We start from the raw sequence: 27,789 nt of genomic DNA, 5'->3' as shown, positions 1-27,789 counted from the left end.
ACGGGAGGGGGAAGCTTGGCCGGCTGCTCTCGCTCACCAGCGCTCCTCGATCGCGCGCGTTCTCCCCGGCTGCTCCCTCCAGATCCGCTTCTTTGCGCAAGCCGAGGAGGTGAGAAGGAGTTGAGAGAGAGAGAGAGAGAGAGAGAGACGGAGCAACCCAAGAAGCGCCGGGCGCCCGAACTTAGCGGAAACTTGGCCAGAGAATGCTCCAAAAGTCCACGGTGGTGCTGCTGCTGCTGCTGGCGGTCGCCGCGTCTGCGTCCTACGATGTCGAGCACAATGATTCGGTCAGCAGCCCCAGGAAGACCAGGCTGGCCGCCCAGAGCTCAGGTAATGCCCACCTCCTCCTCCGCCAGCCCCCGACCAGCCTTTGCGCAAGGCGGTCCCCTGGAAGGCAAGCGCAGGCGCCCGCCCCGACGGGCGGGGAGGCAGGCAGTAAAGCAGCTGTGGCCGCTCCGCCGCTCGCCTTCTGCCGCGCCAGCCCGTCCATCGCCGGCTCCCTCCAGGAGCGAAAGGAAGGCGAGCCTTGCGCCTTGGAGAACTTTGCGCCGATCGCCTTTTCGCCTCGCTCTTCTCACCGGCAAACCGGCTGGAAGGAGCTGCCCGGCGCCCTCCCTCTTCCACCAGCCGCCCTTTCGAGAGCGACTTTATCATCTTTTCTAGCCTTCCCCCCCCCCCGCAACCAGAGGGAAATTCTAGCTCTTAGGCAGGGCCAGTCACGGTGGGTTTTCCCGTTCAATCTGGACCTCCCCTCTCGCAGAGGAGAACCGAGGGAGATATTATTTCAGTCTTACCAAGTTAGTTGAAATCTCCTAGGAAGGATTGTATGTGTTGTAGCTATATGTGTGTGTGTGTGTGTGTTCTGTGTAGAGAGGAAGCGAGCATGTGTGTGAGCAGAGATATAGCTAGAGGCACAGAGTTACCATCTATATAGTGTATGATACATTGAAAGGTTGTGCCCCCCCCATCATGGATGCTCAAATTGTGTCAGTCTCGTGGATTATGAAGTGAATGATGTAGATGATTCACCTGTATCTGTGCATTCCTATACAGTATACCTTTTTCCACACACGTCTCATCGATATGTGTATATCTTGTGACATACTGTGGGTTTCTCCTGAGGTATGTTAACCTGAGCATGACATGTGGCAGAAATTGGAGTGAGATCCATGCTTTTCTTTTTAAAAATCTTTCTCTCACACTTTCTGGGCACGTAACTTTTAATAACCACTTCTACCACCCGTTTGGGAATTCTCCCATTGCGTGTTAGCATGACTCAGAGGTAAATGGTAGGTTTCCGTAGGTGACTTGGAAATTCTGTTAAACCAGTGTTCTCTGTGTAAGTTGGATGACAGATTCCATCGCCCCTTGGCGATGCTTGCTGGGGACGATGGGGGATGAAGTCCAACCCATGCAGAGGGCCCTAGACTCTATAGCAGGATGGCAAGTCATACTAAAATTAAACCCTTTGGAACTCTTACCTTGCAAGGAGCTTGCTTGCTTGCTTGCTTTCCAACTTAGACAGACTGCATGTGTCTCTTCCCATACTTTGGACTGAAAGCAACTGTGTGTCTTTCATTTGACACTTGCCAGGAGAAAAGATCTGGGGTGATTGTGGTTTTTTTTTTCCCCCTCCCTTTTCCAGATCTTCAGGGCTCTGCAGCACTGTACTAGGGCATTTGCTCAATTTCCTTTTGTACTTGGTTTCTATAGAAACATAGGGTTTCAGTTATTCTGCTGTGCCTAAAACAATAAAAGCCCTAATGCATATTAAGTCTGCTGAATGCAAAGTTATAACTTGAATCCATGGAAACATGTCATTAGGAGGACAGAGAGGCATGGGTTGCAGGGAGCAGAATCTTATCAAATATTTTTTTTTCATTCCTGGCAAAGAAATGAGCACGAGAAGAGGACAGTGGCAAGAGATTATGCTTAAGATCGGAGTTCCCATATGGGATTTTGGAGGCCTGCCATTCTCAGAATTCCCCCAACTAGCTGGCTGTGAATTCCAGGACTTTAGTGCAAGAAGCAGAAGGAAGAAGTCTGGATGTTCAATTCCCTTCCCCCAGCTTAAAATTCTCATGGTTCTTGCAGTGTAGCTTCACACTCTACCACTTCTGTTTGATTAAGCAAGGAACGGATGGGCCTTTCCGAATGATGCATGACCTGAGTAGAAAGTCAGCTTAGAGAGGGATAATGATAATATTCATTCATCTATCAAAAACCATCTTCAGACATCTGGTCAGGTGGCTACTGGATGAAAATTGGCAAAGAGGTGTATTGAAATGTTTCGGTGTTCTTTTGTGCACAAACCAGGGATGGACAGAGGGTGTCTGCCAGGTTTTATTGGGTTATGGCTCCCACCAGCTGTGACCCACATGGTTTTGGAATGACGGCCATTGCAGTCCAATGCCATCTGGAGGAGACCCAAGCCTTTAAATATTGTGCTCCCCAGATCTTCTCTGACACTTTTCACTGAGATCAAAGAGGCAACCCGGCCCTCTCCAGACAGTCTACAGCCATGACGCATGCCAACCGGTGTACCGAGTGCTTTAGCACAATTTTATAAGCAGCCTTGAAACCCAGTTCTGGGAGAAAAGCAGAACATAAATGCAATAAATAAATAAATATCGGAATTGCAGGCGAGCACCAAGCTTCCTGTCCCTGCATTGCTACGCTGCATCAACTGTCCACAGAAGCTTAACTGCTGGTGTGCACTTTGCTTCGGCAAGATAAGGAATCCTGTCAGTGTGTTAGTGTGTTGAGCCAGGAAGGTGGGGAACCTGTTACATTTTGGCCAGGGGATAGAGAAGAGGGCCAGTCTTATCTTCTGTTAGTTTCCATATAAAATGTTAAACCTTTCCAGTATGTGATCCACGACTGAAGGTAAATTCCTCCAAATGAATGGAAATTTCCCAAGTTTTGCTAGCCATATTCAGCTGGTTTAGCTAGCATGGAGCAAACACCTGTATGGCGTCTACCTGCCCTAACTGTGGGTTGAAGGTGAGGAGTGTCATAGAAAAAAAGAGGTGGCGACCGAACTTTGGTGTCAACATAATTGAATTCAGAGTTGGCAAAGTTTGATTATTAAAGCACTCACTTCACCTATCATGGCTTGATCCTAAGAAATTATGGGGTTTGTGGTTTGATGTGATACCTAAAGCCTACAGCCTCACATCCTTCCATATCTGGTGTTTTCACTTTCCTGAATGTGGAAGCTAAATAGTGTGGGAAATCCCACTTATGCCTACAGCCTCTCCCAATGAGTCAAGAGTCCCCTGGTTCTCTGGGGTGTGGATTAACTTTGAGAGTCTGAGTGGAGAGCAGAGGCTCTCCCCTTTCAGGCTTGTTACAGATAGGTGACGTTGCGCTTAGACACTCCCCTGTAGACATGAGACCATGACATGCTTTCTAGAACTTGAAAAGAACTTGAGAATTCTCAACTAGAGAGCTCCTAAGGTACTCTATGGTATAGCAGAAAAACCAAGTGCCCCCCCGAATTACAGATCCCAAGATCCCTTCTTCATCTGTATTTTTAAAAAAACTACAGACCCCCAAGATATATTGGTGATCCTTACGTTGGTTAAAATGGCATTTAACTACTAACTCTATCAAACCAATGTAATTCTATATGCAGATATACCTATAGTAAACTTAGCAGTCTATATTTAACCACATGGATGGAAGCTGGCAGGTTTTACTGGAAAATATTCCCATGTTCAGTTTTTCCATGGAAAAATACGTGTTTCTTTTTTTAAAAAAATTGTTTCATGAAATTTATTGATACCAATTAACGGATGTCAGTATCATTCTAGGCAAATTGGCAGTTTCAAAGTTGTCTTGTCTAAAAAAAAGAGGTCATTCTTAATATAATAATTGTGAGCTGTCAAGTCATTTCTGACTCCTGGCAACCCTATTCTGGGTTTTCTAGTTGGAGAATACTCAGGTTTACTATTCCTTTCTTCTGGGGGGCGCCTTGGGACTGTGCAGTTTGCCCAAGGTCACACAGGCTGGCGCCTCTGGAATGCACGGTGGGGGAATTTGCAGCTGGATAGCTGACTCACTGAGCTGTCCAGCCAGTTCTTATGTTCTTAAACAAGACTTAAATCGGAGCTCTCATAAGGTCAGTTGAGATTAGTGTTTTTTAGAGGATTACCCAAGGACGTATCTGTGATAGCATGGGTATGTTTTTACTGGGTTGTAAATGCGGACAGGGTGGGGGAGGTTAAAATGTTGGTTGTGCAGATAAAAACCAGAGGAGTAACAAAAAAGCAAAACTACCTCTAGGATTGCACTCTCCTCCTGTGGAAAGGTCCATCGTGGTCTGGCGGGCAAGTATGGGAAAGAGTCAAGTTGCAGGGCTCACTATTAGGTCAGACTTAAGTCACACTCAACTCAAGTTTAAAAAGAAAAATGACTTGGACACAACTCGGAGCCCACCTAGCCCTCATTTCTGGAGGAAAAAGTTTGTTTTGTTTCATAGGGACTTGGGGCTTGATACCAAAGAATCAATCTTGGGACTTGGACCCAATGACTGGCCAACATCCCGACAGGCAAGAACAAAGCCTTCATCAGAGCCTTCCCCCCACCCCCACCCCAAGCCTGCCCCAACCCAGCACTGGCTTGCGCAGTACGGGTGGCTCACCATCAAAGGAGAGAAATTGCATCATTATAAAAGGTGATTTGCATAAAACGATCATAAACGAACTCATGTGGAGATATGCAAATTTTAAAAATTACTAGAATTTAAATAAGATTAAATTCCAGATCTCATCAGAGCAGGGGAGACTGCAATGGGGCAACCCGTTCCCTGCATTGCAATCTGCCCTCACAAGCACATTTTAGGCAGCTGGTCTTCCATCTTCTTTTGAGATCCTTTGCTCTTAAACTGGACTTCAGCTGGGCAGCCCTTCCAACAGAAGGCGTTCTCCAAGAGAGGACAGTCTCCTGTAAAGTAGGACACACAGCTAACATACATACAATGGTCAAAATATTGGCAGGTGCTTAATTTCCTCATCTGCTCCTTCTGCAAATACTGGAATGCTTGTAAAACGAAGCATTTGCAATGCGAGCCACTGTAAGCCAGAGGTCCCTTTGATTGCCTGGTAATATGTGATAGATGAAGCTTGAAATCACCTTGAGTGCTTTGGCTGAAATATGGTATATAAACAATGGTGACATTTCTTAGCCACTTTTATCGGAGATTCATAGTCCAAATATGGGGGAAGAGGGAATCTTTACCCCATAGTATTGGGTTTGAGTCTCTTCACCAGGCCAACTTCCAAGGTTGGCAATCAGTATTCAAGAAGTATCAACCAAATGTCGGAGAGACATTTAGGCTCAAACAAATTAAAAGTGAAACGGTTAAAATAAAACACACTTCAAATAAGCAAAAGTTTTGGTTCCATGAAACCTTTTGAGAACATGTAGTACATGAATGTACAGAGTGAGCATTTGGCGGTGGGAGAGATGTGTTTCTATATGTGCAGAACACATAGTCCAGCGGTCTGGATTTAATTTTTGGCCTTCTGGCTTGTTTAGTTGTATTAACCACATTTGTATACATTGTCTCCTCTCTTTTTTGGCTTTCTTTTGTGAACATGGACTATGCTAGCAAACAGGGTGCATTGTGACAAAGTTGGCAGAAACATGAGACAGGGCTTTTTCAGTGAGTGCTCCCTATTCATGGAGCTTCTTCCCTAAATACCTTTTTTTTAACTTGCATGAGGCAGGCACCAAAATTCTGGTTTTGATCTGTCTTTGATGCTGCATTAGTTTAAATAATAATCTTAGAACTGCAGTGCTGGAAGGGGCCCTATGGATTATCAAATCCAGTCCCTCTCAAGGAGGCCCCGGGGGGGGGGGATTGAACTCCCAACCCAGAGGCCTAAACCACTGAGCTATCCAGCAATTTAACATGCACAGCCAGTGCCTAGAGCAAGGATGGGTGGAAACTTAGTTTAATTCATTTTTTTTAGAGCACAGCTTTTCAAAATTCACAAACATCTTCGTCAGTTTAATAGGAAAGTGACATTTAAAATATTGGAATGTGGAGAACGCAGAACTGACAGATTGACCCATCTAGGCAGATAACGTTGAATGTGTCTCTCTCAAAAAGTCTGTTTTTTGTATCTTGGTGTTCTTTTTTCCTGGCACATCTTTAAGAGCTACAAGGGACAACATCACCACCTTCTTGATAAAGCTCTCCTTGCTGAATGTTGCTGGTGCAAGTGGCCAAAGATTTCGTTCCACTTGTTTCTGATAGGAGCTTATGAAACTTCAAATATCTGTTCATAAGCAGTACAGTGGACCCTCGACTTACAGACGGCTCGACTTACAGACTTTTCGAGTTACAGACTTCTCTGGCTGCAAAATTTAGATTCGACTTGCAGCCAGAGAATCGACTTACAGACCAGGAAAAAACCAAAATGGAATAAAAATAGAATAAAAACCACTGGTTATGGGATTAATCGGTTTTCAGTGCATTGTAGGTCAATGGAGATTCGACTTACAGACTTTTCGACTTGCAGCCACCATTCCAATACGGATTAATTCCTTAAGTAGAGGGTCCACTGTATAGAATAACCATGAGTGTTTAAAGAAAACTGAAAGGAGACATTAAAACAGATGTATCGGTCACTCCCAGTGTAGAAATGAACAGAGTTTAAAGATGATCGAGTGATGATCCCTTCAAAAACTTGGTTCAGGGACTGATTTCTGTAAACACCTATCTCAATGAACACACAGCCACTCTGGATTGACCAGTTCTGAAAAGACTGTCTTGATCGCGTTTTTTAAAAAGCATTTATTTATTTATTTTAAAAATCCACATTTTATGGATCTGTCCAGAATTTCATGCAAGTCATGTTTGAGTTACAGGTTGTATCCGAGTTTTAGAGAAGACCCATTCAGTGAATGGGGCTTAGATCAGTGTTGATTTTAAAACCACATTCATACCTAGGATCTGCTCTACCTTAAATCTGCCTGTCCTGCTGTGTGCATATCAAGTTTCATACCAAGTCTAACATCATCGGCCAGAAGCCTGTTGGCTGTTCATACCAGAGTAAGTACAAGGGTGTAAATCAGAGCAGCAAATTGCCACTTGTTGATTTTCCATCACACAAGCTAGACAATCAATGCACTGTGAGGAATAAAGGTGCCGACTCATTAAATAGCAACAGTTATGCTGCTGTCGTTGCACTTAATATTTTATGCGCCATCAAGTCAGACCCAGCTTATAGCAACCCTAACTGGACGATCAAGTGAGATACTTAAGGAGCGATTTTACCAGATCCACATCCTCAGTGGGTTTCCATGGCTGGCGATTTGAACCCTGGTCTCCAGAGTCATAGTCCATCACTCTGTCCATTACACCACACTACGTACCTGCCATAACACTTACCCTGGAGTAAATGACCCGTAGGATTCTTGCCACTGAGCCTGGTAGATTTCTATGTATCTTGTTATGCAGGTCTATTAATAAAGAGTTTAAAATGCAAAAATCCTTTTCATGATGCAGAGATCATACTCACCAAGGCGCTGGATGCTGACTGTCTCACCAAAAATGCAGTTGGGTTAGCAGTGCATGCTTGTAAAGGGGGATGTGTAAATGTGCACACCCTGAGTATAAAGTGTGACTCAGCAACTGCTGGCCGATCTCTTCAGCTGAAAGCTGCTATGGAAATACAAAGCACGATAGAAGTCTTTATTAAGGTTTTTTTTCCCCCCTCTCTCTTCTCTCCTTCTCTTGCAGTGGATGTGGTTCGATGTTTAAACAATGCCCTCCAGGTGGGCTGTGGGGCATTCGCCTGCCTGGAGAACTCCACCTGCGACACAGGCGGCATGTATGATATCTGTAAATCCTTTCTCTACAGCGCTGCTAAATTTGACACTCAGGTACGTGGGATGGGACTTGCCTCCTGGTGGTTTCCTTACCCAATGGCCCAGGAAATAGCTGTGACTCACGGGGAGGGCCTCTGATTTGTTTATCAAAAAAAAAAAATCCCTGGTATAGACTCCAGGTGGGACTGCAAAGAGCTCCTCCAGGACAAAACTACACAGATCCTTCTCTTGACTGATTATAAGATCAATTTCTATGTAGATAGAGGGCATTCAATGGATGGAACAGCCCAAACTGAGAACATTCTTTCTCCGGTGGTACCCATTTTACCACTGGGCTGTACACAGAGAAGTCTCTCCAAGGATGGCTTTAGGAATTGAGGAGAAACACATTCAAAGTGCTTGAAAACATTGTTCAGAATTAGAGACAGACGCGAACCAATGGTTCGCTTGTCGGCCGAACAGGTAGGTGTTCTGCACTTCCCTCCCTGCCTCCTCCAGCAGGCGCCCACTCAGAGGTGGTGCCTGGAGGAGGTGGGGCAAGGAAGCCAGGGCACTGTCTCTGAGTGGGCGCCCAACAGAGGAGGCAGGGTGCAAAGTGCCGAACGCCTGTTCAGCTAATAAACGAACCGGTACGAACCACCGAACCAGCAGTTTGTGCCCATGTCTATTCAGAATCCTATTATATTCTGATGCAGACATAATTTAAATGGTCTAAATTTTGGGGGCAAACCCCTGCTAATTTAAAAATTGGTGCTTCCCCACCTACCCACCTCTCCCCCCCCCTCCGTTCTCTTGACTGCTGTATTATGGCACTTGATACAAACACGGATGTCTTTTTAAAAAAATGTTTTATTGGATTAATAAGCTACAAAACATATAGCAAAGACACCAGCAAAAAAAAAAAAAACCCTCCTGCTAAGCTAAACCCTCCCCCCTTTGGAGTCAGATACTCCAGCTTCCTTTGACTCTCTGTTCTCTGCTGCTGACAATTTGGACTTGCAAGTAATGCTTGCTAGAATAAATAGCAGGATTTTGACCAATATTTTGTTGCAGACTTCTGAATTTTGGTTAAATTCCCCTAGCTGTGCAGCAGAAGTGCAGGGAGACACCACCCCTTCCTCTCATTAAGTGGCATTCACAATCTCAATAACTGAGACATTAGTAGGAGAAAGAATAAAAACACTTCTTTACTTACAGTTGAACAGATCAAACCTCAGACTGAGAAAAAACATGACTGCTTGCAGCAACAGTGTCTCCCCTTGTTTTCCTAAAGCAGGGTCATGTTAAAGTCTGAAGCTTAAAGTTAAAATCCCAAGATCTCTAAGCCATTGTAGTTGAAACAGTAGATTTTTCTGGGCTGTGCGCTCTGGCAATATAGTAGGAGTCAGGTTTGTATATTCATATTTGTAAGTGGTTGCGTCAGTCTTCTGTGCATGCTTGGCCCAGGTAGTCAAGGCAAATACAATGCCTGACTCACTTGCTATGGATGCAAATCATTTTTTTCTGCCTGATGCTGGGCGCGCTGAGTAATTCTCAAATCTTGATGGCCTAATGGGAGGGCCTGTTCATCCAAACGCCTGGCACAGCCCCAACTCAGCGGGTTGTGTGAAGAGTGAGTCTTGAGCCGTCGGTCATATGAAGAGCTGCAGGCACACCTTCCAAGAGTTACACATTTAGGGATTGGTTTTCCTCCTTTGGGTGCTAGCGTGTGAAGATCTCTAGATGGCTAGACAATAAGCCAATCAATGAGCATATACATAAACCTAAATATAAAGCAGATCATAAAAGTATGTAATTAAAAACAATGTAGAACATAGGAGAAAATGAGCCGGAAAGCCACCCTTGTGTTCAAAGCACGAACTTTGAAACCGAGAGAGTCAAGAAAATATGGGTTCGTTTTGGGGCTGGCCCTATTCTGAGGCAATGTGAGGCAACGGGCTCAGGTAGCAGATGGTGGGAAACAGTCCCGGCCCCTCTCCCCATGCCACCCTATTTCTGCTGGGTCTCTTAGCCACTGCTTATTATCAGAAATAATAATAACAATCATGTGCTGTCAAATAAATTCTGACTTATGGTGACCCTTTCCACCCTTACTCAGAAGTGGTTTACCCTTCCAGAGGGCGCCTTGAGACTGTGCCACTTGCCCAAGGCCACCCAGGCTGGCTTTAATCGCAGGAAGGCACAGTGGGGAATCAAACTCCCAGCCTCTGGCTACAAAACAAGATACCTAAACCACTTTTCGGGGTTTTACAGGTATAGAATACATAGAATTGATTCACCATTCCCTTCTTCTGGGGGGGGTCGGTATCCTGGGACTCTGCTGCTTGCCCAAGGCTACATAGGCTGTTCCCTGGAGGAACAGTGGTGGAATCAAACTCCTGGCCTCTGGCTCCATGGCCAGGTCCCTTATTCAGAGAGCTTTCCAGTCACTATAGACTTTTATGTATCGCATAACATCTCCTACATGCCCTAAATGTACCTGTTGTCCACAGCTGCACTGTGTCTACCTCTGTGTATGGAGTGGAGTGGGCACCATCTTTTACTTTGGATTAGGGACACTGAACAGCGTCATGTAGTCTTGCCTGCTGAATAATTGATCCACTAGGTCTAGCTGAGTCAACGGGTTGGATCTGGCCTGGGACTGTGGTCTTTTCCACCTGCTGCACATGAAGATTTGGCAGAGAATGACTTGCAGGGTGGAGAAGGGTGGAGGCAGAAAGGAAATTTCCCACTCAAGAGGAAATAGATTATCTTTGTTCCCACCGCCACTCCTGTTCAGCTTGCTGGCTGTGAGCCTGGAAGAGCACAATGCTCTGATCTGGCTCAGCCAAGCCAGACCAGCCTGGTATAATGGACACCACAATGCCTATGAATTAGAAATGTTGACCTTCATGCTACCCAGAATTCAGGAAGATTAACTTTTGACAACATAACTCCCATAATCCCATAGACACCATTGGGTATGCTATATGGGCTGGGCTGGTTTGTAGTCACAGAAAGTAGCTTTTGCAAGATCTTGCCCTTATTTAGATTGTGGCAAAGGTTCCCCTTGGTGTTGGCAAAGTAAAGAGGCATCTGTTGGGTGCCTTTAAGGAAAGGCTGCCGGTGGTCAGTTTAGTTTCCTGCTACCTTTAGAGTGGGCATAGTTTTATTACTATCAATTGATTATTAGGATTTTTCTGCTGCAAGGACCAATATGGTTCAGCGATGGTTCAGCAATCATTACGTGCCATGAAGTCAAAAAAAAGAGGCCCTCTTCAGGGCTTTCCAGGTACAGTGGTGCCTCGCCCTGCCCTCACTTACCGAGGGCGCGAAAATGGCGGCGCTATAGCGAAACATCGCTAAACGGAATTTAAAAAGCCATAGAAACGCACGTTCCTATGGCTTTAAAACTCACTGTTAAGCGATGTTCCTCCATAGCGCCGCCATTTTCGCGCCCTCGGTAAGTGAGGGCAGGGCGCGAAAATGCGGTGTGGACCTTCCGGCGGCCATTTTGGAACCGCCGATCAGCTGTTCTCCCCCGCTTCGTTATGCGATATTCGCTAAGCGAATTGCTTAGCGAATATCACAAAGCGAAAAAATGCCATAGGGGCCATCGCTGAGCGAATGCTCCAGCGATGGCCCAGAGCCCCTCGTTAAGCCAAATAATCACTCAGCAGGGCACTCGTTAAGCGAGGCACCACTGTACAGGATACTCAGAAGTGGTTTCCCATTCTCCTGAAGGCACCCTGGGATGGCCCAGCTTGCCCAAGGCTACCCAGGCTGGCTCTTCTCCCAGGAGGCACAAGTGGGGAATCGAACTCCCAACCTCTGGCTCCACGCCCAGAGACCTAAACCACTGAGCTATCCAGCCATCCTGTTAAAAAAATTCCCCCTAAGGTTTCTTTAAACTGAATGGATCAGGGAATGCCGTCTTGCTTTCTTAGCTCCATTCTTGGGGTTCTGAAGTTTGGGGCTGTTTCCCCACATTGTCATGTTCTCAGGAGAAATTTCTAAAGGAAGTGTCCTTTCTAACTATTTAAAGCACTGTGGTGCACAGAACAGACAAATGTCAGCCAAAGTTGGTCTTGGAGCGGCAAGCATCTGGAATTTTGTCTCCAAGGTGCCTGATGGCTCTACTTAGGCTTGGAAGAAAATGAACTCTGCATATGCACAGAAACATTTCTCCCCAAATTTTGCCAGGATATATGCCCTACCACCACACATATTTCCCAGCACACACCCACTGTTCTATTTTTCACAGCCTGAGGTAGAAATTGCAGATTCTCCATCCTTAAACTTTGACCAGTCCCTCTATGTTGCTTGTTACCTAAGTCGTTTCTTTGGAAACTGCATGGAGAGATGGACCCTCCTGAGCATGAACGAAGTATCCTTGTTTCGTATCCAGAAAGTAGATTACAGAAAACATAGACGCCAGCACCTATCACGTTACAGGAGATTTTTTGCCATGCAGTACACACACCAAAAAGTAAGGAAAGAAGCCTCTATGGTTCTCTAAAAGAAGAAAAGGATCCCCCACCTTTCCAGATACAGTGGTGCCTCGCTAGACAATGATAATCCGTTCCACTGAAATCACTATTTAGCAAAATCATTGTCTAGCGAAAAGCATTTCCCCATTGGAATGCATTGAAACCTGTTTAATGTGTTCCAGTGTGGAAGAATCGTCGTTGTCTAGCGAAGATTGACCATAGGAAAGCCACTTTGCGAACTGCCGATCAGCTGTTTAAATCGCTGTCTTGCGAAACTTAGGTCCTGAAAACACCTGTTTTGCAAGCGTGGAGGAAGCTGTCAAAATCGTTGTCTAGCGAAAATTGGTTTGCGAAGCAGGGACCAAACATTGTCCAGCAAAATTCCCCTGTAGGAATCACTGTTTTGCTAATCGCTCTAGCGATCACAAAAAGTCAATGTCTAGCGAAAAAACTGTCATGCGGGGTAACTGCCTAGCGAGGCATCACTGTACACATACATTAAAGGGAACGTTAAACCCCTGTGCACACGCCCTCACTTTGCAACATATCTTGAATTCTGGCTGCAACTTGGAAGTTGTGATTTCACTGCAGAAAGGTGACTAGGCTAACTCAAAATAGGAACATGAGAGGGTGTGGCCTGAACGTCCGTGGGCATAGGTGGCTGTCTTTCACCCTTTTCATAGCAACATAGCATTTCATAAAGATGAAGGGTCACTGACGAGGGATGTTGTGCCTGTAGAATTTTGGTCTCCCCTGTGGATGGCTCTTAAAAGTCTTGGAAGGAAAATATAGGAACAAGGAAGTGTGGGAGCCAGAAAACAAACCATAAGGCCTTGCATTGTATAGGGAAGCCCCATCGCCTCCAGTGTATTTGCTTCTTCTAAAGGGATAGTAGTAACTGGAGTAAAACAGGAGTAAAAGGCTTGCTCAGTTTCAAAGTCACATGGGAAGTAGTTCAAAGCCTCAAAAACACACCTGTGATCCCCACCAGACTGGGAGTTCTGGACAGTAATTGCTTCGTGGTTGCCCGGCAGGAGGTTAAAAGGGGGTTTTGTGGGCAGCAGAGAGGGTGGCCACAGGCCTGCGGTTGACCATCTATGTGCTAAGATTAGAATATATTCAATAATTTGGTTAGTTGACTCTTCTTACATAGCTGCACTCATTACACAGATGTCCATCATGGGGGGAGGGGGGGCAAGTGTGCTGTGCGTATCAGTTAATATGGAAAGTTATTGCACAACACAGTAACACCTCTGGCAAATGGGGCTTGTAGTAAACTTTCTCACCAAATAAACTTTGTGTGTGCTGATACCTTGACAAACCCCTGTTGATCATTACACACAACTGGGCGGAGGCCAACGGTGTGTAGTTGCTGTTCTTGCACTCGTGTGCTAATCCGCTTCTTGGTTGGCAGGGGAAAGCCTTCGTCAAGAAGAGCTTGAAGTGCGTCGCTAACGGGATCACTTCCAAGGTGTTCCTGGTCATTCGAAGGTGCTCGACGTTCCAGCGGATGATATCTGAGGTGCAGGAAGAATGTTATAGCAAGCTGGACATTTGCAGCATTGCTAAAAGGAATCCAGATGCCATCACTGAAGTGGTCCACCTTCCCAACCACTTCTCAAACAGGTATGATCTTTTGTACGTATCTTACAAGGCATGATGACGCTTGTTGTAGGACCCTCTGAGGGCAAGTAAATAAGGTGGGTATCATAGATAAATGGAGGGTAGATGGTTCTTTGCTTACTTTATTTACTTTGCTATTTACTTCCTGTTATATCTTGCCTTTTCCCAGGGACACAGGGTCACTAAGAATAATATGCAAATGTTGCATGGTAAAATGGAGCTCAGTCTCCCACTAATGGTCCTATAAGAGGCAAAACATTAGAAGGAGGAGGTGTAAACAAGTCTAAGAAGAGCTCAAGAATAACAGAAAGGCAGGGTTTAGAAAAGAAATTGGAATGGGGTTGTTGTTGCTTAGTCGTTAAGTCGTGTCTGACTCTTCGTGACCCCATGGACCAGAGCATGCCAGGCCCTCCTGTCTTCCACTGCCTCCCGGAGTTGGGTCAAAGTCATGTTGGCAGCTTCGATGACACTGTCCAACCATCTCCTCCTCTGTCGTCCCCTTCTCCTCTTGCCTTCACACTTTCCCAACATTAAGATCTTTTCCAGGGAGTCTTCTCTTCTCATGGGATGGCCAAAGTAATGGAGCCTCAGTTTCAGGATCTGCCCTTCCAGTGCGCACTCAGGGTTGATTTCCTTAAAAATGGATAGGTTTGTTCTCTTTTGCAGTCCAGGGGACTCTCAAGAGTCTCCTCCAGCACCATTGAATGGGGACAGGTCCTCAAAAAAACAGACCAGTGACCTGGATTGAGCATGTTCAGTAACCAATGTTGACTGATTGTCAGGGAGAGGAAAAAAGGACAGAAGACTAGAAAATGGAAAGGAACGTTCTTGATAGGGGTGCGGTTGATTGGAACCAGGAAAACGTGTTTTGTTTCAGCTCTCTGACTTGGGTAGGCAGTAAGCAGATTTCAAACAAATACTTCCACTGTCAATAAAAACAAGAGCAGAAAAAAAGAGTAATCAGTGAGAAAGCAGTAGCAAAAGAGACCATGTTAGCAAGCTGTCTGAACAAGAAAGCCTTTGCTAATGAAAAGGTTGTAGTATCTTTGGCTTTCTCCCCTGCTCCCCCTGAAATGCCCCCTTTCCTCTAGTGCAGTGGTTCCCAACCTTGAGTCTCCAGCTGTTTTTGGACCACAACTCCCAGAAATCTTTGCCAGTACAGCTAATGGGGAAGGCGCTGCTGGGAGTTATCATGCAAGAAGACCTGGGGATTCAAGGTTGGGAGCCGATGCTCTAGTGCAGTGGTCCCCAACCTTGTGCCTCCAGATGTTCTTGGACTTCAACTCCCAGAAATCCTGTCCAGCAGAGGTGGTGGTGAAGGCTTCTGGGAGGTGTAGCCCAAGAACATCTGGAGGCCCAAGGTTGGGGACCACTGCTCCAGTGGGTTCAAGGTGGTGTATGCAGTTCTCTTCCTCCCCCACTTGAACCTTGCAGCTGACTTGCAGAGAAAGAGTGAGTTGCACAAGGTCATCCAAACAGTTTAAGAGATCAGTAGAGGTTAAAACTTGGATTCCACCACCACCACCGGCAGCCCTGATCCATTGATAAGTCGGGAGGTCAGTTTCACATCCATTCTACCTTCTGGGGGATTCTTCTCCTCCCATCCTTGGTGGCTGTCCAGGAAGGGTCTTCTTATATAGAAATACACAGAGAAAGTGCACTTTATTTAAAACAGCAATGAGATGTCTACAAGTGTGATTTCCCTTCTAAAACAAAACAGATTTTCCCATGCACTTTGTTTTAAAACCGCGTTGGCTGAAAAAAGAAAAAAAAAATCTAGGGGCCAGTTTTCTGCTCCAATAATGACCTGTTGGTTGCATAGACAGCCCAAAGTGCCAGGGGGGGAAACGAGAAGGTTTAGAAGTCTCTTCTGGTTATGGAAAATGAGGATTGTACTTAATATTAAATGTTATGAGGGGTGCAGTCTATTCAAAAGTGTATCGATGCACCTGGAAAAACAGGAGCATCAGTTTTTCTGTCTTTGTTAGGGGGGGAAAGAAAGACCAGGGAGCGTGCAAAATAAATCTTGCCCATCCTTGTTGCAATGGGACCAGCATTTGAGGCTCAACACCTCCTGTTTGTTAGACTGCTCTGTTCAAGGCTAAAATCCAGATAAGACTTCAGCGGAAACAGACTGTGAAGGAGATGCAAGCATAGCTTGTATTTATTTTATTTTATTTATATCCCGCCTATCTGGTCGTGTCAGGACCACTCTAGGCAGCTAACAACAGTAGATGCTACTGTTAAAGCCAATGCATCACCGTAACTTTAATCCGAAATTAATTTTGTTAAGGTTAATTGTGTTCCCCTTCAACGAATTTTTGGAATTCGTTATACTGATCAATGCCAATTATTTAAAAATGGTGGAGACACCGAATTTATGCTCCTCCCAGTAATAAAGTCAAGTAACAGAAGGCATTTACCTGAAAACCTGTGGGATGATGACTTTTAAAAACAACTTTTAAAAGTTATCATAAATTATAGTTACAAATTAGTTTGAACAAATGAATTCCGAGCAGCTCTGGGAGATTCGTCAAGAGGCCCTAGTTGAGTGAATGAAGTAAGACGTTTATGATAGTAATGAAAACAAAACTGAAGGGTTTTCCCAGATTGTCTGTTTACGGGAAAGTTTTTTCTAAGGCCCATCCTGCTTTTTCACCTCACTTGGACTGATGTGGAGAATGGATTAGCTGGGCATCAGACTCAAAGAAGTTGTTAAAATATCCTGTGGCTAATATTAAAGTGCAACTGGGACGCAGGAAACAAGGTTGAAGGTCTGATTATGCTTTGAAACACTGGCATGATTGGGTTTTTTAAATAAAAAAGTAACCTTTTTATTAAAAAAAAAAGAAAGAAAGAAACTCAACCTGAAATAGAGAGGTTCTGTGCTCATGCCCACTGGATCAACCCTCATTTCTTCTCCTACCCCCAAACTTGATTTTTTTTTCATAAAATTCCCTTCCCTAGCCATATGATGATTTGAAACAAGGGGGAGATTCCGGAAGGGGGGGAAGCTTAATTACATACCATGGGCCCCACTCCTGTTCATTCCTCCACAGAAGGTACAGTGCAATTTTAATCTAGCATATATAATTTAGGGACGTGGTGGCGCTGTGGGCTAAACCGCAGAAGCCTGTGCTGCAGGGTCAGAAGACCAGCAGTCGTAAGATCGAATCCACGCGACGGAGTGAGCTCCCGTCACTTGTCCCAGTTCCTGCCAACCTAGTGGTTCGAAAGCATGCAAATGCGAATAGATTAATAGGGACCACTTCAGTGGGAAGGTAACAGCATTCCGTGTCTAAGTTGCACTGGCCATGTGACCACGGAAGATTGTCTTCGGACAAAAAACGCTGGCTCTATGGCTTGGAAACGGGGATGAGCAGCGCCCCCTAGAGTCGAACACGACTGGACAAAAATTGTCAAGGGGAACCTTTACCTTTAACCTTTATATATAATTTAATTTTCAATTGTTTTAGCCAGGGCACTGACATGCCAGTCTTCAGCTGCCTAAGATTCCCTAAAATCCAGAGCCTTGTTGTGAGTTTCATCTCCAGTTGCCAGGTCAAAAATGCAGAGAGCATTCTTGAAATTTAGAGGAACTCCTAATTGGGACTTTTTTTGCATTTCCTGCGACCCTGACCGAATGAAAAAGCTGCATTGACTAGAGCATAATTTGATTTAAAATTGACTCTCTTCCATTTTCTGGTTCACATTCAGACTGGACACATCTGGTGCTCAAAGAGGTTCTTTGCATTGCTGGTGAAGGATTTTCTTTCTTTAAATGAGAGATGGCTAGCGTGTCTGGAGCAGTTATTGTGGGGCTGGAAAAAATATTTCAGATTCTTAAGACACCAGCGTCTGGCTCTTGGGAAGCGGCCTTCATAAGTCCTGTGGCAATTCCCCACCCTAAGGTTGATCCTGCAGAGGATATGAACAACCAGAATGGGAACAGCCCACAAGTATGGGGGAGGGTGGGGAGAAGAAAGAACTTCTTATTTTGAGCTTGTTGCATTTTGGAATGCATCGGGCCCTTCTTAAGAGGCACGGTACATAAAATAAGCATATATAAATAGTAATGGGATTAAAATATCCAGAAATGGGAGTTAAAATATTTAAAGCTGGATATATGTGTATATGTACAATTTATAAATGCTAATGAACCAGTGGGAAAGACGTACAAGAACAATCCCACCATGTAATTTGATCATTCGGATAAGATCTGTTTAAAAAGGGGAAAGGAAAAAAATAAAGACCCCCATGCTAGCTGCAATTATAGCCACAGGACCTGTTAGAAAAACCTGAATAGTAAGATTTACATTAAGTCAGCAAGAGCACTTAAGTCAGCTTCCTCCAGACTCATTACATTGTAGGGTCGCTCATCCTCAGTCAAGGCTCAAGTGGATAAACATTTAATTAAACACATCTAATGGGGGCCTGAGTTTAGGAGAGGATGGGGCAAGGAGCTCATGAGTTGTGAAATTGATCAGCATTGAGAAGGCGCAGTTGAAATTGACAAGAGGAGCTGCAAAGCAGTTCAGAGTTCCTGCTGATCGCTCTCAGTTCCCACCCCCTGCCCTCCTAGTCTAGGAGAATTCTGGCATTCAGGTCTCAGTATAGTGTGCAAGGATGGGACAGGGGGGCATAGAGTGGCGATCTTTTTTCTCTCTGGCAATGTACATCTTCCAGTCCCCCCAGCTTCCTAATTCATGTGGCCGACCATATGTCTACAGTATGTACAGATGTCTTTGATGTCCCACTGCATATAAGAATGGATGCAGCAGCACCCCTACCTATCCTGTATCTCACTTGCCATTTGGACACTCAGAGGGAGTGTTGTTCTCTGATGGCTAAGAGTAGTTTGGCTCACTTTCTCTGGAGCTCTTCTCTTATAACACTGGTGCCTTATTGACTAATCGTATTGTAATGACTTTACACAATAAAAATGAATGGCTCGATGTCAGGGTTCGTATCCAGACTGCTGGTGGTACATAGCGACAATCTAGGTGGATTGCAAGGTTTTCATGACACTTAGTAATAATTCATTGGCCAGATTTACTGGTGATTTATCCTTGTGTAAGGGAGATGGTGAAGCTGGCTGGATAGCTCAGTGGTTTAGGTATCTGAGAGCTTGATTCCTTATTAAACCTCTTGGGAGAAGAAACAGCCTGCATAGCCTTGGGCAAGCTGCATAGTCTCAAGGCAGCCCCAGAAGAAGGGTATGGGAAATCACTTCTGTGTATTCTGTACCTTGAAAACTCTGAGAAGGGTCTCCTTACGCTGGAAGTAACTTGACAGCCAATTGTAAAAGGGAAGTTGTGTGAGTTGCAAGGGGCAGATTGTTAGTCATGAAGCCACAGTGGCTGTATTCCTGGGTGAATGCCTAATCTTAGCCAGCATCTCTCTCCCTTAATGCCCCTGTTCTTATACCTGTATGATCTGCCATCCCCTACCATTTATCTACAGGTGTATCTTTTCTCCCAGTCTCTGGGAGAGAAGGCAGTAAGAAACTTGCATCTGGCCTGTCGCTCTCTTTTTTTTTGGCCAGGCCTACCTCAAAGGACTGTTGGTTTGGGGAAGGAGGGCAGGAGAGAACCACCTCGACCTCCTTGAAGGAAAAGTGGGCGATAAATGTAACTAAGAAATACACCACCACCCCTAACTAATCCATGTGGTACCTTAACATGTGGTATCTCAATGCAGGTATTACAACAAGCTTCTGAGAAGCTTATTGGAATGTGACGAAGAGACGGTGGGGATCATAAAGGACAGCTTGATCTCCAAAATCGGACCCAACATGGCCAGCCTTTTCCACCTCCTCCAGACAGACCACTGTGCTCAGATTCATCCGAGAGCAGACTTCAGCCGGAGACGTATCACCGAGCCGCAGAAGTTAAACATCTATTTCAGGAGCCTCCGGGGGGAGGAGCCGGCTCCGTCTCTTACAAAACGTCCTTCTTCAGAAACTGTCTAGTGTTCCGTGAAAGAGTAGGGAATCCGAGCTCTACCAAAGTAGGAAATTATTCCACCCACCCACCCAACCCCCTGCACCTTCACATTTGCTAGACACCAGAAATGTACTGTAACTGATTTTGAAAGTACGCTGAGCCAATCTACACATCCGAGGGAAACAAAACTAAAGCATGTAGGATAGGCTTGCTGGGACTGTATCACGGAGATTATACCACTTCAGCCGGCAGCTGGGGGAGACAGGTAATGACGTGATCCTGTTTAACAACAGGCGCACTTAGCTAAGGATATATATTATAAAACCCAGGATATCTAAGCGATCTCCACTAGAAGGACATTCTTCAGTGACATCAATGATGGGGTGGTTTTCGAACACTCTTTTTCTTCCATCGGCCATGCAATCCTCTCTATGAAGTGGTACAGTTCAAGGAAGTCTATACCACATGCTTGCTGGGGATGAATGTATAGACTGGTCCTTGGAAACCGATTTTAGAGAAGCTTTGTTTCCCATTTTGGCGTGTCCCTGCCCCTCTTCGAACAAGCTGCATGGAATGAAATCTCTGGTTAAGGAGGGGGATCCCTTCATGCCCCGTCTTCCTGGCATGAAAGCCTCCCCTCCATGGTTTCTCGGTCTCTCCTCCCTCCCAAGAAATCCAGTGAACCTGCAGCTTTCCATGAAAGCAATCTGTAACAGCATTTCTTCAGCAAACAACAACCTTTCTCTATACTGCAGCTCAAACACCTTTGTGATGTGACAAGGGCAGAAACATCTGGTGTAGACCTAGTTCTGCTAGTAGTCAGTAAGGAGATTGATCACGATGGCAGGTCCCAAGAAAATGCATCTGTTGCACATCATCTTGATGTCAGGGGAACTCATTACAAGTGGTAGGTGGACATCAAATATGAATGTCATATATAGACTTGGGATCTCGGTGTAGTGATTTTAATTTTGCCCAGACTAAGATTCTCCTAAATACTTGTTGCAGACCAAAACAGATTTAGCACGGTAAAATGAGACTATGATTTCATGATGGTCCCTGTAGTGTGTAGATCTTGCCTGCGCAAGGTCCAGATCTTTGAAAAGTTCCTTTTTAAGATGATGAGGTCTAGCATCCCTCACCCAGTGCAGCCACTGTCCCCCCTGAGTGGAGTATTCTGGGAGTGGCAAATCAGAAAGGAATTCTATTTTACAGAATACAAATGCAGGAGTAGGCAATACCTTTATAGACCCCCTAAAAATATCATCAGACAATATGCAAGCTTTTGTGGATCAGGACCACTTCGTCAGGCTTGTGACCAGATGTGGCCACACTAATACAAGCCTGATGAAGTAGTCTTGATCCACGGAAAGTCAGCTATCATATGATGATTTTTTTTTGTATACGCACTCCTCATTTAACGACTGAGTTCCATTCTTATGACTAGGTCATAAAGCAAACTGATAAGCAAGGAGCAATAATAGTGTATAAAGGAGTAATACATCATGTGCTGTTGAGAAGGGGCATGACAAAGACAAAAGCATGGGTTTAAGAGGGTCGTAAAGGGTCATAAATCCAAGCAGTCTTTAAACAGGTAGGTTGTTAAGTGAGAGGTGCCTGTCATGGTCCTTAAAGATATGATCTACTCTTGCATTAGTATTTTGTATTGACCACACGGTTCTCTTTTATTTCAACTGTTTTACAGATGCTCCCCCTTCCATCCACCCATTTTGAAGGGAGACCATCTAGAACTGAGCCTAAATTTCTCAGAAGAGATTTATTGAAAATAAAAATTCCCAGCTGCTTCCCCCTTCCTTCCACTTGGCCACATATTCTCCTCAGAAGCCCCGTTTTGGCAGTAGCTGCCATCCTCCCACCCACGCACCCCCCACACAAAATACTCTGGAATATTGCTGTATCAAGAGTTCTGTGGGGTAGCAAAATACTATTAGGGCTGTCACCCCCCAGTTGTTGCTCCTTCACAGCTCCTCCTTTTGACCACGGTACTCTCTTTGGTAGGATTAAGTACGTCCGAGAGGAACCTTCCAGAATCTGGTGCCCTGCAGAGGGGATGTGCTTCCATTAAGTCATGCTGGTGAGGAGGATGGGAGCTGTAGTCAAACCCATCTGGAGGGCACCAGGTTGGTTGGGGGGGAAGCAACCCTCTCATCCGTAGATGACTGGCTTGTGGGAGGTTCATGCAAGGTTTCAGAAGAAGCGAAATTCTCGTATGTACTGTATCTCCATTCAAAGCCACTTAAGGAATCTTGAGCAAAAAAAAGGGAAGCAAAAATAAATGAGAACAGCATCTCTGGCCTTGCTGTGTGGTATGCACAGTGCAATCTCGTGTGCTGTACATGATTTCCAGCAGGTGGTGGTGGGTTTTTGGTGTGTTTTTTTTAAGCAGCATAGCATAACTTTGTAGCTTATGCATCAAATCCGCTAACTTCGGCATTAGGTTGTTTGTTGTGTTTTCCTGGACAACGGTAGCTTTAGTTTAAAAAAAGAAAATAACTCTTTCCCTTAATAGCATGATTAAGGTATGCGTGAGGAACCCGCACAATGTGTGATTGGTTTCCACCTCTCATCCTTTCTGACAGTGATTTCTGCTGGATGGGGAATATGGGTGTGGTTAAGCCAAAGCACAGAGGCCGCCCTTGCCTACAAGGAGCCAACCCCATTGAACACACAGTGGCGTTGATTTTGGAGTAAAGCATGTTCTGGGCTGGGTGTGAATGCAGCCCCACTTTAGAAGGTGATGTTAGCCTTTTAGAAGGACAGGGGGTTGAAGAAGACAGCTCTTTTGACAGTGATCCGATGCCTTACCCTTACAGCCAGCTGGGACCAACAGCTCAATATAAGAATAATAAGATATGGCTGCATAAAATGGAGCCATGCATGCTATGTCTTTTAGTGATGTTGGACTGGAACTCCCAGAGTCTCTAACCATTGGCTGTACTGGTCAGGGCTGATGGAAGTGACCTCATGCCATGCCAGAAACAGGTTATCCACTGATAGCCTATTGTTAGAGTGAGGCCACCGTGGCCAGTCTAGGCACTGGGTCCATTCCTTTGCTTTTCCTCCCACCTCTTACCTTAATGGATGATATCCACCTGCTTTTGCAAAATCCAAGCAACCAAACCCCCAAAAAATGTTTCTGCTGGTTTTCTTAAAATGCTGTTTGGGAAGCTGATGGGAGGGGAGCATTTCTGTGGCCTAAAAGTAGTTGCAATATCCAACTGAAGGTCACTTTAACTATATATGCACACTGGGTTTGCTCAGTGGTTCCCAGTCTTGGATCCCCAGATGTTCTTGGATTAAAAGTCCCACTAGCTTTTACCACTAGCTGTGCTGGCCAGGATTTCTGGGAGATGTAGTCCACAAACATCTGGGGATCCGAAGTTGGGAACCACTGCCCTGGACTATGTTAAGCCCAGTTTCAGGCCCACGTTAATCAATGGGATTAAAGAGTCATAGTTTAGTCTTCAGTTCCCATTCATTTCAGTGGCAGCCAGTTTCAACCCACTTCAGCAATTCTGTTTACACTTGATTCGGAATGTGTCTGACTGAACTCAGTAAGACTTACTTCTGTGTGAGCACATACAAAAAGCCACTGTTGGTCTGGTTTTGCAGCCGCTGAATAGCAATCGCTGATTTTTATTGAAGATTTGAGACCATCAAAGTTAAACTCTGCAGACTGACAAACTGCTCATTATACATGGGATGTTATTAGAAGTGGGAACTCCTTAAGTGCTGGAAACATCTGACTGTTACCATAGTTGCTCTTCATACCTCCCATCATTTGTAAATTAGCTCAGTGTGCACGTGAATATTTGATGGGTTATCTGGCCATACGGGTCAACTTCGTTTGAAAGTCTGAGTGCTGAATCCCAGACGATATGATATAACTTATCATTAGAGCTGAAATCACATCCATGTTCCAGAGATGTGATTCAGGAAGAGGTTCGTTTACAAGAAACCAGACTTGCACCGTGAAAAATGTTCTTGTGTCCTGGAAATCCATTAGAAAGCATAGCAAGCGAATTAGCAGACTATAGGAAATGAGAAGGTCTTGTTGTGTTGAAAATCACACCTGAAGAACCCCTTAAAGTATTCCCACTTCTAATAGTAGGTTGTAATATATGGTTTGTCTTTTCCCCAATCATGAACATCTGTCAGAACCACATCTCTGGACTAGTAACCAAGTTAAACTTCTAATGACATGTTGGTGATGTATTATAATCTGGCTCTCAGCGTGTGCACTTTAACAAAAAAAAAAAGAGTCAAAGAAGGGATCTGAGTGGGCACTTTAGATATTGCACTTTCCAAATAATGATTTTGCTGCAGTTAGGTTACCATTCAGCCAATAATGAGAAATCGTGCGCATACCACGCCTTACCCAAGCGGTTACAAAAGCGTCAAGGACTGAATGGCTACCGGCTGCCAGTTAGTTAAAGACTAGCAGAAGGAAACCCAGGAACCTCCTTAAAGGACAATACCACTTAGGGAAAACTATAAAAAGCAATAGAATGTCTAACCACAAAGCCTTTAAGCCGTCACTTTCTTGCTTTTATATTTCAAGCCAGGGGCAGCGGGACCATCAGTCTTTGCTGTCTTCTACTTAAATGAATGTAGCCCTAGGAAATGCTTTTATAGGATTACATGCCTCAAAAGAAAATGAAATTGCTAATGGTAGGATTTTCTTTTCTTTTTAATACTCTGTATTGTGCAGTCAGGTTGCAGAATGTAGACACTTTTCAGGTGATCTAATTTCTGTTCTTCTCCCCCCACTGCATCCTTTCTAAAATGCTTGAAAATTAATTTTGATAGGAGTGTGAAGGCATTTAGGACTCTGCCTTATACTGAAATAGGCAATTGATTCATCATTCCCAGTAGAATTAGTGTTGGCTAGCACCAGCTTTCTAGATCTCCTCCTTTGCTCTTTCTAGAGATCTCCGGTAAGTTCACATCCCTGGCCTGACCCTGGTTAGTTTTCAGAATCAGATTGAGAGCATTATACTCAGGGTGGTTTGTTGGTGGTTGCTCTGTCTCTTTGTGAGTCCTTGTGGGAGCATCTTATGAAAGTGAACTTAAAGCTGGGATTGCTCAATAAAGTTGGTGTGGGAGCTTAATAGAACATAGAGCTCAAACATGTGCTGGATGTTAAGGCTCAGGAACCACCTCTTCGGCACCCGGATCCCACCATATTATAGGATCTGCCTTTGCATGTCATGATTTCCCCGATTCTTCCAAATTCCTGAAATGCCTGTGTTGATTAATGGAATTTAGAGAATGCAAAATGTTGGCAACGAACAAGACACTTTTCATTCAGCGGAGGACTTGAATTTCTGACTTGAGGACAAGCACTATAGAAGTTAGTTCCACTGGTGAAGGGAGAACTGTGACACTGGAGGAGATAGCCTAGGAAGCATGGCTTCGTGGGCTGCAGGCTAATCTGAGGTGGACAAAGCAAGGTCTTTCCAAAGTTGTTCGGCTGCAGCTTCCGGCATCTCTCAATATTGCCTGTGCTGACTGGGGTTGATGGATGCTGTAAGGCCATCATTGCTGACCCCTGCTTGTTCCCTGTCTCAGTTTATAATCTTAAGTTTTGGGCAGACAATTAAATAACCCCACCAGCCTGTGTCTTCATTGCAGGTAACCCTTATTTTTCATTCTATAGAAGTGAATGTTGTGAGAGGATCTGTTTGCTTGCAGGGAGCAAAGAAACAGGAAAGTATCTATGGAGTGGGTGGTTCCATTCCTTATACCGGAGCCCTACAAAGGGATTCAGTAATCTATTAAGTAAACAAAAGAGGAGGGTGCCTTTATTTTTATGTCCTTCTCTCTCCTTATGTGGAGAGTGATCGCCTGAGAAGGATAACCTTCATTGGTCAAGAAGGCTTGCTTATTCAGCGTATCATCTCACTCTCAGTGTGATCGTAGATTGGCAAATCTGGGGTTTTTTTTGTGGTGTTTGGTTTCTAAAATATCCCAGCCAGAGTGGTTTCTGGAAGTTGTAGTTGCCCTCTCTTCCCCCACCCACCCACCAAAAAGATCTCTTCCCGATTTCTGGCAATCAAGACTGCTGGGTCAGCAACATTGTGATGTCTGAGATTTCAGGCCGCAAACTTGAGAGGGTGGGCAGGCGCTTGCAATGAAACAGAGAATGGATGGAATGACTTTGTGGCTCATTCTTGGTAGAGACGGGGCCAAGGGTAAAGGCTAACTAGTCAGGTAATATGAGAACGCAGAGCTAGGGGGAAAGTTGTTATGTTTTGGCCCCCTAGTAGTGTCCTGGTGCCAGGTGAGGAGATGCCTCAAATTATTTCCTCCTGTGGGGAAGATCCCGCTGAAGGATCTTCTTCTGGCACTTATCAATTTGTAGTGTCTCCGCGCCTGGAGCCCTGGCCAGGGGTGGCTTGTGAATGATGATGGAGGAGTGCCTTCCATTTGGACATGCTGATCCATCTACATCCCTGGGAAAAGAAAGTAGCCTCTTGAGACTTTGCCTGGGAAATAATGGAAGGGATGCAGATGGCAAGCTGTCAGCCTTAGTTGTTTAAAGCATGTAAATGCCAGTACAGAGCGGCTGTTGTCTTGTTGGAAAAGACAAGAATCCTTAAAAGAAGATACCCAGGGGGTAAGGCAGGAAAAATAAGAGCCAACTCTGTAGAAGACGATAAAAGGAAAGCGACATGCCTTCTGTTGATGGTTAGATCTCTAATTTAGATCTAACACGTTTTATGAATGTGTGGTTCATTAGTGCCACAACTACTACAATAAGTCTGTAGAATGGTAGGAAATGGCGGTCATCATGGAAAACCCTGGCAAAGGTTCATTCATCACTCTTAAATCTGTTTGGCCTTACAATCTTGAAGAGTGGGACTTCTCTTCCAAGAAAACAAGATGCATGATTTCATTGTGATTTCCCCCCCCCCCCGCACTTTAGATAATTTGTGCCATTTCTATACATACACACACAGACATATATATACATATATATATATATAAAGTATGTATTTATAATTTAAATCTTTTGCCAAATACTGGAATAAACAATGAGCATATCTGGAATATGTCATTATTTATTTATTAAACTGCATTTTCTTTTTTTAGATAAAGAAAATAACTCCATATGTGCATAGAAAAGATTATTTGGGACTTATTGTGGCAACAAAAAAAAGAAAGAAAGAAAAAGATGCAAGTGATTTTCTCTGCTTATTTTTATAATTAAAAGGAAAGATGCATAACCCTACAAAGCCTATGGTGGATTCCTTCTCGGGAAAATTAAAAAGAAAGAATAGCTCATATTAAGTGTCTGCCTTTTTATTAACCTCCTCAAAATAAAAATAGAGATAAATATATCCAGTAAGCTTGATCTCCCACATGAACCTTGGAATCTAACAAAAGGACAGAATGTATGTTCTGAAACCAGGACATATATGTGAGATCACTTGCCAGGCAGTGTCATCTCCTGGATCAGGGATGATGAATTCATTGAATGATCTTGTGTCTTTCCTTCTGAAATCATTGTTCTGTGGATGCCCAGATTCTTCACTCATTCTAAAAAAAAAAAAAAAATGAGATTCCTCCCCTTAGCCTTTGGCCCAAGCTATACACAGTTAACACATCATCAGAAGCGGAGCTCCTTTATATGATAAAATACCTCTGGTTGTTGTAGCTAGGGATGTCGTTTGGATTTCTCAGTCTCCCAGCACCAAGGATTCTCCAATAATTCCCCAGGCAACATTCTGGGAGTTCTAGTTCACAGGTCTGCCCACACTTTCAGATGCCTATGGACTAGTATTCCCAGAATTCTTCCCGAGGAGTTTTTGGAGGATTTTCGGAACTGGAGTTGGAAAATACAAATGGTGCGTCCGTAGTTGTAACAGGAGCTTGACTCACTCTGC

The 27,789-nt window shown here is 44.6% G+C and overlaps 1 protein-coding gene across 2 annotated transcripts; it reads left to right on the top strand.

Annotated features, from left to right (window-relative positions):
* STC1 (stanniocalcin 1) lies at nucleotides 1-27,229 on the top strand. Of its 2 annotated transcripts, XM_072979191.2 has the most exons (5): nucleotides 1-330; nucleotides 7,754-7,896; nucleotides 13,726-13,937; nucleotides 19,635-19,943; nucleotides 26,996-27,229. In XM_072979191.2, exons 1-4 carry the CDS (start codon nucleotides 204-206, stop codon nucleotides 19,903-19,905), a joined length of 753 nt encoding a protein of 250 aa, XP_072835292.1. In that variant the 5' UTR covers nucleotides 1-203; the 3' UTR covers nucleotides 19,906-19,943; nucleotides 26,996-27,229. The 2 variants fall into 2 exon arrangements, with proteins under 2 accessions (XP_072835292.1, XP_020636008.1); XM_020780349.3 differs by lacking the exon at nucleotides 26,996-27,229 and having other exon boundaries at nucleotides 19,635-26,953.
* Nucleotides 27,230-27,789: the final 560 nt, after the last annotated feature.

This window comes from Pogona vitticeps, chromosome 8 (genome assembly GCF_051106095.1).
Source record: "Pogona vitticeps strain Pit_001003342236 chromosome 8, PviZW2.1, whole genome shotgun sequence".
In the NCBI taxonomy this organism is placed as follows: Eukaryota; Metazoa; Chordata; class Lepidosauria; order Squamata; family Agamidae; genus Pogona; species Pogona vitticeps.
Note: the sequence above shows the minus strand (reverse complement) of the source record. Positions and strands in the feature narration are given on the sequence as shown.

Excerpts from the sequence above, each read along its gene's own strand:
- STC1 (XM_072979191.2), top strand. The coding sequence starts at position 204 with ATGCTCCAAAAGTCCACGGTGGTGCTGCTGCTGCTGCTGGCGGTCGCC. Across the intron at positions 331-7,753 it reads GCTGGCCGCCCAGAGCTCAG|TGGATGTGGTTCGATGTTTA; the intron begins GTAATGCCCACC and ends CTTCTCTTGCAG. Across the intron at positions 7,897-13,725 it reads CTGCTAAATTTGACACTCAG|GGGAAAGCCTTCGTCAAGAA; the intron begins GTACGTGGGATG and ends CTTGGTTGGCAG.